Source organism: Corapipo altera, unplaced genomic scaffold (assembly GCF_003945725.1).
Source record: "Corapipo altera isolate COAL_440 unplaced genomic scaffold, ASM394572v1 98, whole genome shotgun sequence".
Taxonomy (NCBI): Eukaryota; Metazoa; Chordata; class Aves; order Passeriformes; family Pipridae; genus Corapipo; species Corapipo altera.
In genome coordinates, this window is record NW_020884914.1 from 4,833,641 (window position 1) to 4,849,522 (window position 15,882).

The following is a 15,882-nucleotide window of genomic DNA, read 5'->3' on the forward strand; positions in this document are numbered from 1 at the left end:
AAAAAACAAACAAGGTGCCTTTTGACTCAGCTGCACTATCACACCAATTAGCAAGATTCTAAATCACAACCCGATTTTTATGCCAGAATTTGTGTCAAAATTCAAGCAGGATCAATCTGGAAACTTTAGTTATTTAATGTGCTGGGCACTGCACTAGGAAGGGAGATGACATCAGACTGCAAGGTGTCACACAGAAAATAAGTCTCCTAAAGCTACAAAAACTGGGGCAACACACATGGTGATGCAAGTCACTTTTATGGCAGCTCCATGGGCCTGTACAATTCCATTAGTGAAGGGAGTTTCTCTGTGTGCTACCTGTTGTCCTGGATCACTCAGAAAAGTTAGCTGTAAAACCAGAGGAAAAATCTCTTGCTTTAAGCACCAAGGGTTGATTTGGACACACAGACATCAGTACTTATTCACAACAAACACTGCAGATGAGTTATCAAGTTCTTCACTTTGGTTCCTGTGCCTCAGTGCACTGCATTGTTTTCCCTCTCTTACAGAGTTTCATCCTGGCTTTTATTCCATAATTCCTATCAGCTGGACAGGGTACCACATCTGTTGTATTTTCCCTGTTGCCCTCTTTGAGAACAAACTCTCTCCCATCTCCAGGCTACTTCAGATGTCTTTCACTGCTCTGCTCTTGAGATTATCTGCATTTTCTAAAACAGTTGAGATTAGCCTCCAATCTATAAGCAGTTAAGCAGCTTACAAAATTTTGTATGAAACATAGAACACTTTCAAATCTCATGCTTGTTTGATATCACACAGTTACACAAACTGCTGAAATCTACGTACATATTCCAGTTTTACAAATGATAAATATCACATACATCTTTATTTAATAAAGTGTCAGGCTATATATATTTTTTTTCCCACAAAATACATATTAGAATCATAATTTCATATATCTTTCTTAATCTCTTTCATTTTTTCTTCTCTTTTCTGTGCAAAAGATGACCAAGGAATATGGTTTTTTTAGGTATGTATTTTGCCAAGAGGTAAGAGCAGGCTGTAATCTTCCCCTTAGGGTACTTTCAGTTGCAAATAAAGACCAGCAGCAACAAACATACTCTTCCTTGCAAATCAGGAACAGGCTGACTGTAATCAATACCCACTCTTAATGAATCCTAGTGATACATCCAAGCAATGCCATCAGAGATCACTGTCTATTCCACACAGGATTTTTGCCAATACTTGAGCACTCAAGCAGTCTCAGTGTGAGTTCATGGCCATGTTCTTATGGAACCAACATGCAGAAAAGAGGATCTCAGGAATACAACACTATATTGTAGAAGAGATAAACCACCTGCCCATCACTGCCGTGTATAAGGCTTTAGTTGTGTGGAGATGACAGAGATGACAGATAATCACATATTTTTATTGCCAAATCTGGTCAAATCGACCTCTCTTTATTGCCGTGGTCAGGCTACTCTAACTACGGTATCACAGGAAGCTATGACTTCTTCCTGACCCCAATTAGCACATTCATTATTCATCAAAGTACAGTTTTCATTTGCTTCCCCTGGGAACAGCAGAGTATCACTGTGAGGATCTTTCAATACAACTTCACCCCCTTAATACACTCAGGATTTGCTGACAAGTAACAGCTACTTATTCCCCCGAGTGAAGTTCATATTAATAGGACTGCACAGTGAATCATGAGATGGTATTAAACCCTGCCTCCTGCCTGTATAAATACATCATTCAAGCACCCTACCATGCCAAGTGCAAGGGTTTGATTGCAGCAACCAGCATAGGGTGCCTTGGAGAAACAGCCCATTCAAACCTCAAAATAATAAAGACCCTACAGGTCTTTAAAGGGATCAGAGGGAATTTCTGTTCACAACTGACAAGTTTCATATTTTCCAGAGATAAAATATCAAGACTTGAAGGTCTTAGATGTAATGCAAGCCATAATTCAGATCTATTCAAGACACTGGCAATACTCTTAAGTACTGAAGTTTAGCCAAGAGCTACAAGCAAGGAGCATCTAAGGCAGGCAGGCTTTGGCTGAAAGCATTAGAAAGCTCAGTTGATATGAAATGTGCCTCCAAATCTGAATAACACAAAGTTAATAAAGCTTTTTTAAACTTCATTGCTACGTTATGTCTGCAGTCAATTCAGTCTCATGGATATTTCCTAATGCAACTGTTTGGAGACACACTTAATCCCATGTTCAGCAATTCAACCCCCACACCTAAACTCGGTCTTAGAGGCAGTTGCTGTGCACGGCCTGTCCAGGCAAAGTTCACACAGCACAGGAGCCTTTTCCTGACATGGGCCACATCTTTTCTGCCCATACTCTGAGCATCTGTGACTGAAGAGGAGTCAATCACAGTGGAATTGCTCTGGTCCTCTCTGTGGGCACCTTTGTGTAAAGAGCCAGTATACAGAAGAACCAAGGTAAAAGAACAAAATTCCCTGGGTGAAGCTTTAAGAAAATGTCCTCATAATATAGTAAATAGATCTCACCTTAAAGAATCACATCATGTGTTTTCTTTTCTCCCCTCTCCCAAGACCTGTTAAAAAATATTCTATTTATTCGTTATACTTTCCAGTCCTAAATATTCTTCAGCAACACAGTGGATACTGAATTCATGTGAATACTTGATTTCTAATGTTATCTCTCAACTTCCTCAGGACAACATAAACCTACATGGATCATGCTACTGGTCAGAATAACAGAAGAGGGTAGAACAAGCACATAAGATCAGGAAACCATAACACTGTTACATCAGTGCCAGATGGTAAGAGCCTTTCCTGTCACCCACTTACCAACTTTTTTACTTCTGCTTAATTCCATTTAATATTTGAAGGGAATAATGAAAGGATTTTTAATCTCACCTTCATTTAGGTTTTAATCAACTTTTGTCAGTGCCCTTGGAGCACCAGCCAAAAACTGGTGCAAATTTGTGCAGAGAAGGACAAGAGAAGAGGATTATTTCTATTTTTATTGAAATCAGTACTTCAGCATATATTAAATGTATTAGTTGGATATTACTAAGATTTTTATTGCTGCAAGAAATAAGAAAGTGAAAGTTGTCTCCATCTAAGACCTCAGATGTTGTCAATCCTCCTGCAACGCAACATAAGGGGATCAGACACCAGAAACTGAACTCAAACTCTTTGACTGAGAGCATTGTACCTTGTCTCAATTTTTTTTTCAGTAGTTATTTGTCCCTAACCAGAAGAAATGAAACATCTGATACTGCTTAGTAAAGAAGTAAAACACTAAAACACGTTACTGAACACCAGCAATAAATAAAAACAAGAAATTTAATATCCCCTACCAGTTTCGAGTTACTCAACAAACATGAACTGCACTGGAAGTTCATAAGACAGACATAAGTTTTGCACATCTGGATTATAAATGCTATTATTGGAACATCTCTCTGGTATTGACAGAAAAGCACTACACAGCTGCTTCTACAGAGCTGTCAGACTTCAGGATAACTAATGAGGCAACTGGGACTAGTGAATTCTTGTAGAAATTATTTTCAAAGGTTTTATAATTACCTCTTTTTTTTTTTTTTCCCTATTGATAGGTCTCCTTCACAGCCTCCTTTCCTGAATGCTTTTGTGATGTAGTACTACAGGCTAACAACTTTTGTTATCTGCTGATCTGTTTGCCCATTCACGGTAAAAGAGCTAAATTTCCTGATATCTTATCCTCAACTCTTCAGCCCTAATTGGCCCTTTAAGGTCATATGAAGAAAACACTGCAATATTTTGTGCTCCATAGCCCTGATTCTTTGTGAAGCTGTGAGAATAACCAGTGCCCATCACTATCACAGATCAGATGCTGACTCCTCTAACTCAGCATCCTTCATCAATCTGAAACTTGCTTTCCCTTAGAGTTTTCAAAAAGCAGTTTCAAAGTTCATTTTCTTCAGGAAACAGGCACACACTACCTGTACAATTTTAGTGCAAATAAACACTTAAAACTATTCTTAAGCACAGTATACAAGAAAACGATGATAGAAAATGCACATACACTGTACAAAACATTAATTGCATGACAAAGACAAGGATAACAACTTTAGTCAATAAACTGATCTACCCCAGTAGAAATTCTAATCCTGACTATCTCACCCATTAAAATCCATTCCTGAACCTGATGCCAGAAAAAATCCTGGGAATGCTCCATTCCCAAGCACGCATTTGAAGACGCCTGCCTGGTTCATTTGGTCATACACAAACACATATATTTGTTTATAACCAGTTCCTGAGAGACACAACCTACCAAACGACTTAGTAACAGACATTACAGGAAAAAAAAAAAAAAATCATTGTTCTTTGTCCCTTCCACAGTGGGTTTCTGGAAACACCTTGAAAACAAAAGTTCTCTCTGAACAGCATTACCCTGTCAATCCTTCGTTTCTTAGGAAACTGTAGTTAGAAATTCCTGGTTTAGTTTCCACTTGTCATGTTTGTGGAAAGTCAAAACTTCAAGTGTAATTCTTCAAATCAGCTGAGGAGCATTTACTGACACTGGAAGGAACAGATCTGAAATCCCTGTTCTGTGCTCACATCTTTTGCTGCTGATGCACATGGGTAGGGAAGAGGGAGACTGCAAAGTATTTCTAGCAAGCCCTTGCACAAAAAAAAAAGTGAAGAAATCTCAATCTATGCTAAAAAATTACTACCATTTTACAAATTTACATTTCAACAAGCTCCTGAAACACCAGTCCTACCTGTTAACAACGCATACTTTTCCAAGTAACTATGCTTATTATATAGTTTTTTCCTTTGAATAAAGTTCTTTAGGTACAAGGGGTAGTTTAGTTCACAGAATCAGAGAATGATTTGACTTGGAAGGGACCTTAAAGACCATCTTGTCCCTGCTGTGGGCAGGGACATCTTCCACCAAAACAGGTTGCTCAGAGCTCCATCCAAGGCCACTTGGACACTTCCAGGGATGGGGAAGCCACAGCTTCTCTCGGCAGCCTGTGCCGGGGTCTCAAAACCCTAACAGCAAAATACTTATTTCTAAAATCTAATCTAAACCTACTGTCTGTCAGTTTAAAACCATTCCCCCTTGTCCTGTCACTCCACGCCCTCGTAAATAGTCTCAACCCCATGTTTCCTGTTGACCCCTTCAGGTACTGCAAGGTCACAATTAGGTCACCTCAGAGCCTTCTGTTCTCCAGGCTGAGCAATCCCAGTTCTCTCAGCCTTTCCTCACAGGAGAGATGCTTCATCCCTCTGATCATCTTGGTGCCTCCTCTCCAACAGCTCCATGTCCTCCCTTTTCTGGGCCCCCAGAGCTGGAGGCAGCTCTGCAGGTGGGGTCTCACCAGAGCAGAGTTCACATTAAAAGGATTTTGAACAACTTTATTCCAAAGGAAAACCTTAGTGCATAAGGCAACCTCATTACATTACCAACATTTCAAAGGCCTCAAAAGTCCAGTGGTAAAAAACAGACCCAGCCGCAGCTCTAGAACAGGAGGCAGCAGCAGCTTGGGAGCTGTGAAAATATTATGTTCTCAAACATTTTTAATAGGTGACTTTCTGCAATGATAAAAGCCACAGAAAGCCTAATTTTAGGACCCGTTCATCATTTGTGTCTGGAACATTTTCTTCTACATTTTATTTTGAGGCAAAAAAAAAAAAAACAATCACATGCTGTGTAGTTGAAATCTTTCAGTGATTTACCTTAATGCATCCAGATAGAGCATAGTGGAGATTAGTGCTACATAAAGGAAGTTAAAACAGTTGACAGGTACATCAAAGCAAAGCAAAACTAAAACCAGATAATAAACAAGCACTTTTCCCTCAAGAAATCCATTTGTACTAGAGTCAAGTTCTCCTGAGTCATCTCCCTGCTCGTACAGTACAACTTCTCTTGTCCAGGGAGTACTAAGGACTGTTCTGCCCTGAGTAAGATCTGGGAGAGTAAAACCTTGAGCCTTGCCTTCCCCAGCTGATGCTCTGGTAACAGCATTGACTTTTACTCAAAAATAATCCAAGTTAACTAGTGATGCTTCTGTAGTAATAGTTTGTCAGTAGCTCTTTTCAGTTACAAATGAAAATTAATACACATTTCTAATTTTTATATCAGCATTCACAATTCAGGTGTATTATTTCAACATGAAATGCGTGGTAATACCAATTTAGTAGTGACAAAAATCAATTCAATCCACATAGAAAATAGAAACTCACTATTAAATTAAAACTGCCAAAGACCATCACATATTTTTTTAATGGAATAGCATAAATTCAACCAAAATAAAAGATTAGTGTGCAAACACTAGACAACTAATTACATAATGTACCTCTACAAAATTACATAATGTGGGTGCAGCTTATTTCCCTGTTTGTGTTTGAAAAATAGATTGTTTAATAACCCATCAAAGCTATCTGTAAACCAAGGAAACAATAGAGCAGATGTTGACTGTTGTCTTGTGCCTCACAGACATAATTAAATACAATGAAACACTCACGCACCCAAATAATAGAGGACAAACAAACAAAGCAATGGTACTCTATAAACAGAAACCTCATTTACTGGGCACCTGCCTTATATTAATCTGTGATATTTAAACCAGTGAGGAAAAGGAATGGAAGGTATTTATCTGCCTCCAGACCACAAAACAAACTACAAACAAAGAATTCCTCTCAGGATTAAGGAGCTGTAACTTCTGCAATATTGATCCCCACATTGTTGACTTCCAGAAGGCTCAGAGGGAACCACATTTTCTGTTGTGACAAAGCCAGGACAGGACAGTCCCATTTTCTGGAAGCAAAAGCTGCTCGAATCTATGATTCTGAAGGACCCAAGGAGACTAAAAACACTGTGCCTGCTGTGCAACACCAGGTCTTAAGATTCCCCTTGGAAAACTGGATTCCCTTTAATTGCAAAACATTCCCTGCAATTATTTCCTGCTCCCCCTCCCAACCCTCTTGTAAAGCAGTAATGGAAAGTAAAGATTCCATTCCATAACTATCAAACCAAGTGTGTTTTTTCTAGGACAATGTGCCATAACACTATTTAATACTCTAACTCATAGCAAAACTTGAGAGCTTTTTTTAAAACCATCCTTCCTTATCTTCACTTCTATAATCAAATGTAGATACATATTTTCTTTTGTAATATCAATATTGACCCACTATTTGAAAAGAAAATTTATATGAATTAATACAAAGTTAAGTAACCAATCCTGCAGTCGCTGTTCGGAAACAAAGTTTCCAGACAAAAAAGCAACTTCAAAAATTATCACTCATGTGTATTGCAAAAGAATATGGAAGCATATTCTTGCTAATAAAAATTACCTTGATTTTAAAATTATGATGCTCAATAAGTTATTATTTTTTATTTTAGATAAAGAATACAAAATTGCTTTGCTTACTGCAAACATATTTTGCCTTTATATTTCATTTATTTATTTGTAAGAAACAAGAGGGAATATAATGTGATCTGCATCTCTTTATGCTAATAAAACCATGCTAGTCCCTTTCTATAGACAACACCATAAAGCATAAATCCAAATGGAAAACAAATGGAAGTATAATGCCACTGTGAAGCAAACCAATCAACCCTAAAACAGCTGAGATAGATCTCATCCAGCAGTTCATTCATTCTTTATAGAAAAGAAATGAAAATATTCCTAGGTGAATCAGATTAAAAAAAGAAAAAACCAACCACCCTCAGCAGCTCTGAAAGGTTGTAAAGCACTAAATTCCTTTGATTTATGAAGGCAGCATCCACTGCATTGAGCAAAACAACTCAGCATGCCGGGACCCTTTTCCCTGAAATTCCTTTATTAACACAACCTGGCTGTGCCAGTGAACAAAAGCAGTGGTGTGGGGTGTATAAATCATTAATACTATGCTGTGCAATGGCTGAATTTCCTGTGTGAGCTGGAAAGCCTTCCTGCACAACGGGGATTTTGGGCTTGGAATTGGCTGCTATGAAATGTACTTCATCATTCGCCGTGTTTGACGCTTCCCAATAGCTTTGTACTTTTCCTCTCCTTTTTCTCCCCCAAGCCCAGCAACTGCAATAGAAATTTATTGGATTTTATGTCTGCAAATAAAAGGAAGAAAAAAGCAGGAAAGAAGCAAGCAAGCCCATTTAGAAGCAGAATCCTTTTCCCTTAATTTAAAGACAGGTCGTGTTCAAATAAAATCTACAAATAAATTCAGCATTTTCGTAATTTTTCGTTTACCACTCTAAACTGAAAAAGAAATTGAAAAGAAAAAAAAAGTCTACAGAAAGGGGGATTCCCCTTAAAAAAATAATAAATCAACTACCACTAAGAAGGTGACTCCTCTCCAAATGAAGTAATTTTCCATTGGAGCATTTATTTATCTACTTTTAAGAGCAGGCAGCAAGAAGGGCAATGTCTGGGCACGAGGAACTCCTGAACTTGGTTGTTTCAGTGTTTTTTATTTTAGGTGTACCAAAAAGTTTTCCAGAGAGCAACAGGCAATGTCACATGCACGTGCCAAGCCTGGCTCTGCAAGTGGAGCTGGAAGGGATGGCAGCAATGGGAAAGAAAAAAAAATAAAGTCAAAACTCTTGGAATTGCAGTTTCTGAACGCTCCTGTGCTTTTGCAGCAACACACACTGAACTTGGGTAGGGAACATCAAAGCCATTTATCTTGCCTCTGAAGTACGTGCAATACAACAACAACAAAGTTGAATGTTTCTCCAAACTTTGAAATGAAATAGCAAGTAATCTTTATAAAACATTCTCCACTAAAATATTCCTTTTGGGGTTAGACTTGGGAAAACTAAAGAGTATGACAGCCAGAGTGATATTGAAAAAGCAGTCTCCAGCCATATGCTACCCATCAGGGACAATGACACATTATAAAGGTAACTAAGGGTACAATCAGTCTTTCAGCTGGGCCAGAGCAAGATTCCAAATATATCAAGGATCAGCACCACCAACAAACGAATTTATCGCCATCTAAGCAGTAAATATTTAAGACACTTGGAATTCAGTTTTGCAAAAGTGAACAAGCTGAAGTCAGAAGAGGGAAACGTTCCAGTGGGCCATTTTACACTCCTGCAGCCATCCAGCAGACTCAAGATTACAAGACTAAGCCTGCAATGCATGCACAAGTCCCTCTGCATTACACAATAACGACATTCTGAACGGAAATAAATGAAGCCCCTGCAGTGCTATTCTGTCAGCTTTTGAAAGTAAATAACTTTGCTTCTGACAAGACAGAGACATTTTTTTCCTCCTCCTGCCACAGAGCATTAATTGAGCCATGCAGCCATGTAACATCCCAGAGAGAGGACTAATACATGACAAGGGAAAAAGCTTATGAAAGAAGGAGACACTCGTTGAATATATGGACTGCCTGACTTCTTTTCGCCCCCAAATTTTCACACTGCCTCTGTTTCATCAAGATCTTGCTGTCAGGGAGAACTTTTAACAGTTTTTTGCCTCCCTTCATAATGCTTACTGAAACATTTCAAAGAATTACTTTAATTTCACACTGCCTTATGAAAGATTGTGCCATTACAAAACTGTAAGCTTATATTTTAAAACTTATCTTTCTTTTGTTTGTGAATTAAGCTTCAGGCCTACCATCAACATCTGTAATTAACTATTTAATGTATAGAAGACCTACTGTCCACAGTAGAGGTAATGAAGATAGCTATAAAAGGAGTAGCTATGAGAAGCAGAACCAAAGAAGCAGTCTTCAAAACAACTTATAATAAATGTTAGTGCAAGTCAGTAAGGAATTCAGGGAAGGCATATTAAAAATATATACACAAACCACATATATATATCTACATATATATATGACAGTATGAAATTTGTGCACTGTTACAAAGAAAAAAGCATATTCAGGGTGTTATAGTTAGAAAGAGCAACAATTTCTGGTGCATTTTGATATACAGGGTTAAAAGGTATCTTTAAAGATGGTCTAAGATGAAAGCACTTGCATTCTTATTCATGAGCATCTGAACATCTTAAGTATTTCAGTTCTGAAGTACCACACTCTTTCTGGAGGAAAAAGTAAAAACCGGTGACTCACTGTGAACAGAAAAAATAATTCACTCAGTTCTTACTACAGTGTCTAATTTTGATTCTGCCTGTGTTCAACACAACGAGAAAGAGCAGGATCAAAACACTGCGAGATCTCTCCACAGCTGGAGCCTGCTATAGTGCAAAAGACCAAAGGCCCAACTACAACTGCTCAGGATACTATAGACATTAGATATGCTATTTTCTCTAATTAAATTCACTGGGCTGCTGCACTGACAGAGTAGGAGGGGAAGCAAAATGTAAAAGAAGTCAATGGCGCTGCACCAGGCGACTCAGAGGTAAATGAGCAATGCTAGCAAAGAAATGACAGCAGGTTCTCAGGAGAGCTCTTGCACTACACATCACACTTTAAAACTGATAAATCAATCGCACACACACCTTTAAAAGGCAGGAGAGCTTGAAGGATTCTTAGAGGGTGTTGACTTCTCCTTTCCACTAACATTATTCTAACTCTATAAAGCAAGGCGATAAATTCCAGTGTCACAATTTTTATCACTTCCATTTAAGCTACCTATTAAATGCCTCAAAAATATTTTAAGTAGAATTAATATTAACATGATTATAGCATTTATTTACCAGCTCAGAAATAAATGCATTGAAAACCAAACAGCTTCATACTCCAGATTTGCGTGACTATGGTTAAAAAAAAAAAAAAAAAATCTACACAAACTGAAATATCTACTGGCTGCCCTGAGAAAAACCCCTGCTTACATAACAACCACCACACACTTTCCTTGGCATGAAATACCACATCACATAATTTTTTTTCAGAAAATAACCACCCGTATACATATTTAGCAAATATCAGTGAATAGGGACAACTTACGAACAGTTCCCAACAGCAAATCCAGCCATCACTTTTCACCTGAAGTGTTTGCAAACGTTCAAAGAGCCCAGTTAAAGAAACGATGATTCTAAGCCAAAAATATTCACCTGCTTCTGCCACATGGAAGCTTTCTTTGCAACTGCTCTTGCTCTTATATTCCAAAGCAGCAAGTAACCTTCTTAACTGATTCTTCTGCTTCGTGGAGGGGTTTTTGTCTTTGGGGTTGGGGTTTTTTTCGGTTGTTCCCCCCCTTCCCCACTATTTAAAGAAGGGAGTACTTAACTAAAGCACCTCCTCTGAAAGAGGCTGACCTTGTTTGACAACGTCGTGGTTAAATGCCCCAAACTAGCTCTTATTCAGAATGAGAACTGCTACAGCACTTGATCTCCAAGCCACTTCTCATTAGCCTCTGGAAAACAACAAAGCCGCTCTTGTGAGACAAAAGATACGTAAACATGCAAAGTGGTCTTGAATCACAGGTGAAGTCTCAAATACCAGCGTTGAAGTTTATTGGCGAATACCCAAGGAACTTATTTACCCTAATCAAGACAAGCACATCATTCCTTAAGTCCGCATTAACAGCACTTCTGGATGCAACAGCTGCACTCCCACCTTTTGAGGTCTGTTTCATTCATACGCTAAAATTCCCTAAGAGTGCCACACTGCCCCCTTAGGTACAAACGCATCCACAGGATACTGTTTGTAGCGTGGTAGTTCCTTTTTTGCTTTAACAGGGCATTGTAATTTCTCTGACAGAGTACAGGCTTTTACCCTACACATATGAATAATCAAGCACTATGTTTCTCTTGGGGCAGCAGAGCTGGTTAAATGAATCAGAAACCCCTGAAAAGATTGCCTACCCTCAGTCCATCAGCTACAGGACAATTATTCAAGGCCCAGCTGTAAGAGAAACAGATGGTGAGTGAGCATTAGTACCGTGGACTTCTTTTCACTCATGCAGTCATAAGCAGAGGTTGTATGTTCTCACACGAAAATTGCCATGAAATAACAGACAGAGGAACAAAAACTGTGCAAAGACTCCAACAGATGCTTTAAATTTTCACGAGCTAAAAGTCAGATTAACTGATTTTACAGGAGAGCCCCAGAGTGAATGAGTACTATAAATGGACAAGGTAAAGAAAGGCAGTGTTCTCATGATTAAACAGTGTCATCATAAACATCAGTTACTGAACGCAGCTAACACACCTGAACCTTTGAAGACTTGCTGAAGTATTAAATGCACAAACCAAATACTTAGAACTGTAACTGCAATGGTGGCATTCAGCAATTGATGTGCTTGTGCTCTATAAAAAAGTTAAACTGTATCCAGGAATTATTTGAATTGTTCATCCATTTCAATTCTTTACACAATTTCAGCACAAAGATAATCTGTTCTAATCCTTATTCCATTATTGACACTATTGACTGCATCAACTGAAAATGCTACCAAATAAATCAACATTGAATTAAGCCATGGAGAAAGAATGTGATAAAAAGTCTTTGAGACTCCTATAAATCATCAGATCCAGGAGCATGACATAAGTAACTGAGCGGGGAATTCAGCTTTTCTCCATAGTCGTAATGCTTAAGGCCCAAATAAAATTACACTAATTTACCATGTAAGCAGTAATGGAATAGCTGGGGTAGAGATGGAGAGTTTGTTGGTTTTTGCTTTGTTTTCATGGTGGATTCCTTTCATCATTGATATGAGAGCTGTACCATGAACTACTTTGTTAAAGACAGAAAAGGTTGATATTGAAGTTTCAGTTCAATTGTTTTCGATCTGTGAATGTCCACTATGAGCAATTGCTCCATTTAAGAGGAATTACCCTTTGTACAAACCACTTCACTATTTAAAACAAAGCACATCTATCATCATTAAACAGAAAAAAAAATTACCAATTTGAAAATAATGACAGCAGCACTGTACACTGTGCCATGGGATATTATGGGATGTTTCAAAACAACAGTTCATTTTGTTACTTTACTCAGAAAATACCAACTAAATAACCTTATGTCAAGGAAAACGTATCATAACACCAATTAACAGAACTAAGCTCCATTGATATCAGCTAAATCCCAATTTAAAATGGTCAACATTTTGCTGCAAAAATTACTTCACGCCAGCATTTGATGGAAGCTTGTAGTCAAATTGTTTTTTGTATTCATTGTGTCATATTAAGGAAAAGAAGAGAAAATAGATGCATTCAGCTGTTTACAACACCATAAAATATTACCAAGTGACAGGGTGCACTACAAATCCAAGTTCCCTTTTCCTGTCTCTTTAAATATTGACACTGGGGAAAATTCCAACCCAAATGCTTCTCCACTTCTCCCAGTTCGCCCTGTCCTTATAATGACGCAGTGAAAACTTCCAACTCAAACCCAGACATTCTCCTTCTGTTCTTTGCTGCCACCAGTACAGTCATTTTGGTTTTAATGTTGTTTGAAAACTCACTCTGGATTTCTATAGTTGGAAGCATCTTGAAAAGAGAACGTCCAAATAATTTCAGACCATTTCAAAAAGCTTAACTAACTCAGAAATATTCTTCAGTTAATCTACATGACCTAGGCCTCTGTTCTTTATTCATTTTCAACTTTATTTTCAACAGTTAAACTCAAAATCTTTTTAGGTAAAGCCTACTGTGTGCACAAATTATTTTTTTAAAAACATCAGTTCCACACTGAACTCTTAAAATGTTATATACATGTGTAAACTGGAAGATAGCAGAGCAAATATTAAAGTTTCTAACCCTGGAAAAAGTAGTTGAGTACTCCTGTGGTACATTGTGGAAAACAATTCATCCATTCATATCAAACAAACTGACCAAGCAATGTGAGTTTTGTAGGTGAATAATGGTCAATTTTAAATGACTACCAAAACACAGATTTTCCCCAAAGACTAATAGAGTTCCACAGAAAACCACCCTCCTCACGGTTATGAGGATAAATAAATATTTACTGACAGAGAGACTGGCTTGCCCATCTTGAGAAGAACGTGATGCCTTTCACAGTCTTTCAGGAAAGACATATATCCAATTATAAAACCTATATATGACAGAATGCTGGTGTATTTAGCAGGTATACACAAAAGAATAATTCTTTTCATAAATTCTAAATAGGTGGTAAAGTTTAACAACTGAGAGAGCGCTCTGGTGTAATACAATGTCTGAGTTCATTTTAATTGAGGTGCAAGTGAGCAGACATATCTGAAGTGCAATTTTTAGAGAAAAAAAAAACTTGATAGCTTCACATAATGTCTATATACTGCTGGTAACAGGTTCCACAGGCAGGGGGGATTCACTAGTTATTGAGTTGCCACATAAAGCTTTTAGGTTACCTGTATTCAAGATCGATAGACAACTTGATAGAGTGGGAAAAACATTTACAGTTTCAGTGAAATAGTGACATTTGCACTCAACATACAAAACAGGTATTTCTCTGGGTTTGCTATAAATTATCAGATATGGAAAAAAGAGAAAAAAACCCAAGTAGACTGTCCTGTTAAAAGTTTAATAATGTTTTTCAAAAATATGAAGCACTTCTTATCCTCTACTGTTTAAAAACAGAACCACATTACATTAGAGCTTTGCAGGTAATGTCAACTCAGTCCTATCTGCCTGAATAATTCTGAGATAAAGTAACGTTGTTTCTAAAGAAATACTTAACCAAATACACAAAATAATAGATTACATCTGAATTAGGAAGATGATCACCTGGCTCTCTAGGAATTCAGAATAACTAAAATGCCAAGCCAGCAACCAAAAGAAGCAACAAGCACAGAATTTTGAACCTGCCACAATTTTCATCACAAATTTGGAAGACTTTTCAACCTATTCTATAATCGTGATGAGTAGAGGCAGAACGATTCTAAACTGACAACAGGATTAAGGAGATGAGAAAGCAAACACTTGAAAAAAAAAATACTTTGAGTGTGGCAGTTAATCCACTTAAAGAGTTAAAAATTATCCGCGAGATCCAGCGCTTTGTAAAGTGCATTAGCAATCACTTCTCATCTTTCTCCCGAATGGAAGGGATGCAATTGAATTCACTGGTTTAAAGTATTCCTTAGAGTTGCCCAGTTTCCTACACCTTAAAGCAGTGCCATGCCATAGGTGGGTTTGCATAATGATACTGCAATAGCTCACCGAGGAAGGGGATTACAGCACCCAACCCCAGCCCTGTGTTATCCTTTATCTGCTCCTTGCGTGGCCACGTTGACCTCTCACCTTCATTCCCATTTTTCCCTTCAAAAGCTCCGTCTTTAACGTACAAGTTGCTGTCTGACAAACTCAAAAGAACAAATCCAACAAAACGCAGGAGTACATTTTATACATAACCACTAAGTGCTCGAGTCACGCTGGCTCATTACAGCTGATCCATAAATGTCATTTCCAAAACATATCCAGAATACAGGACTACCAAGAACGTGCATTTTAGCTATGACATGCAAATTATTTCAATTTCAATTCAAATACATCATATTTATCCGATGCAAACTTTAATTGCAGACATATGAATGCCTCCCACATACATGTATAATCTAGGGCGTATGCAAGAATCTTTTATTATGCACTCCCATGCTGGAAGTCAGAAAGGGTTTATACTACACTGTACGAGAAAAAAATAGCTACAGAAGGGTTTATAACCTGAAAATATTGGACTTTTGTTCTTTCAGCAGTAATAGAAAACAAATGTTCTGAAATCAAAACAAGCTTTAAATCTATTTTATCTGATCTTCAGGAACAAAAAGAAATACCGTAAAACATCTTCCAGGTATTTGTAAATATAGAAATAAAGTTAGAGACTGTCTCAAGGAAGTCAATATGAACATAAAGTATTGTAGTGGAACTTGGAAGAAATGTCCCTATTTGTTACACTAGGCACAAGAATTTTTTCCCCCTCAAGTTTCAACAGAAGTAACAGAATAAACAGGATTAGTCATTTTTGCATGATAACATATTTCTGTCTTGGCTCTACACACTTACTAGATGACTCTGTAATGGTGGACTCAGTTATAAAACAGAGGAGTAGAATACA

General features: G+C 37.7%; 1 protein-coding gene across 27 annotated transcripts in view; it reads right to left on the reverse strand.

Moving 5' to 3' along the window:
- RBFOX1 (RNA binding fox-1 homolog 1) overlaps nucleotides 1–15,882 on the reverse strand; it is a 1,158,532-nt gene that overhangs the window by 247,417 nt on the left and 895,233 nt on the right. Inside the window, exon 1 of one of the 27 annotated variants that reach the window (XM_027654846.1) lies at nucleotides 10,950–10,979. The exons of the other annotated variants lie outside the window; for them this stretch is intronic. Coding sequence (XP_027510647.1) covers nucleotides 10,950–10,964 — 15 coding nt within the window. The 5' untranslated portion in view covers nucleotides 10,965–10,979. Of the gene's footprint in view, nucleotides 1–10,949; nucleotides 10,980–15,882 lie in introns of those variants that run through there. 27 annotated transcript variants of the gene reach the window in all.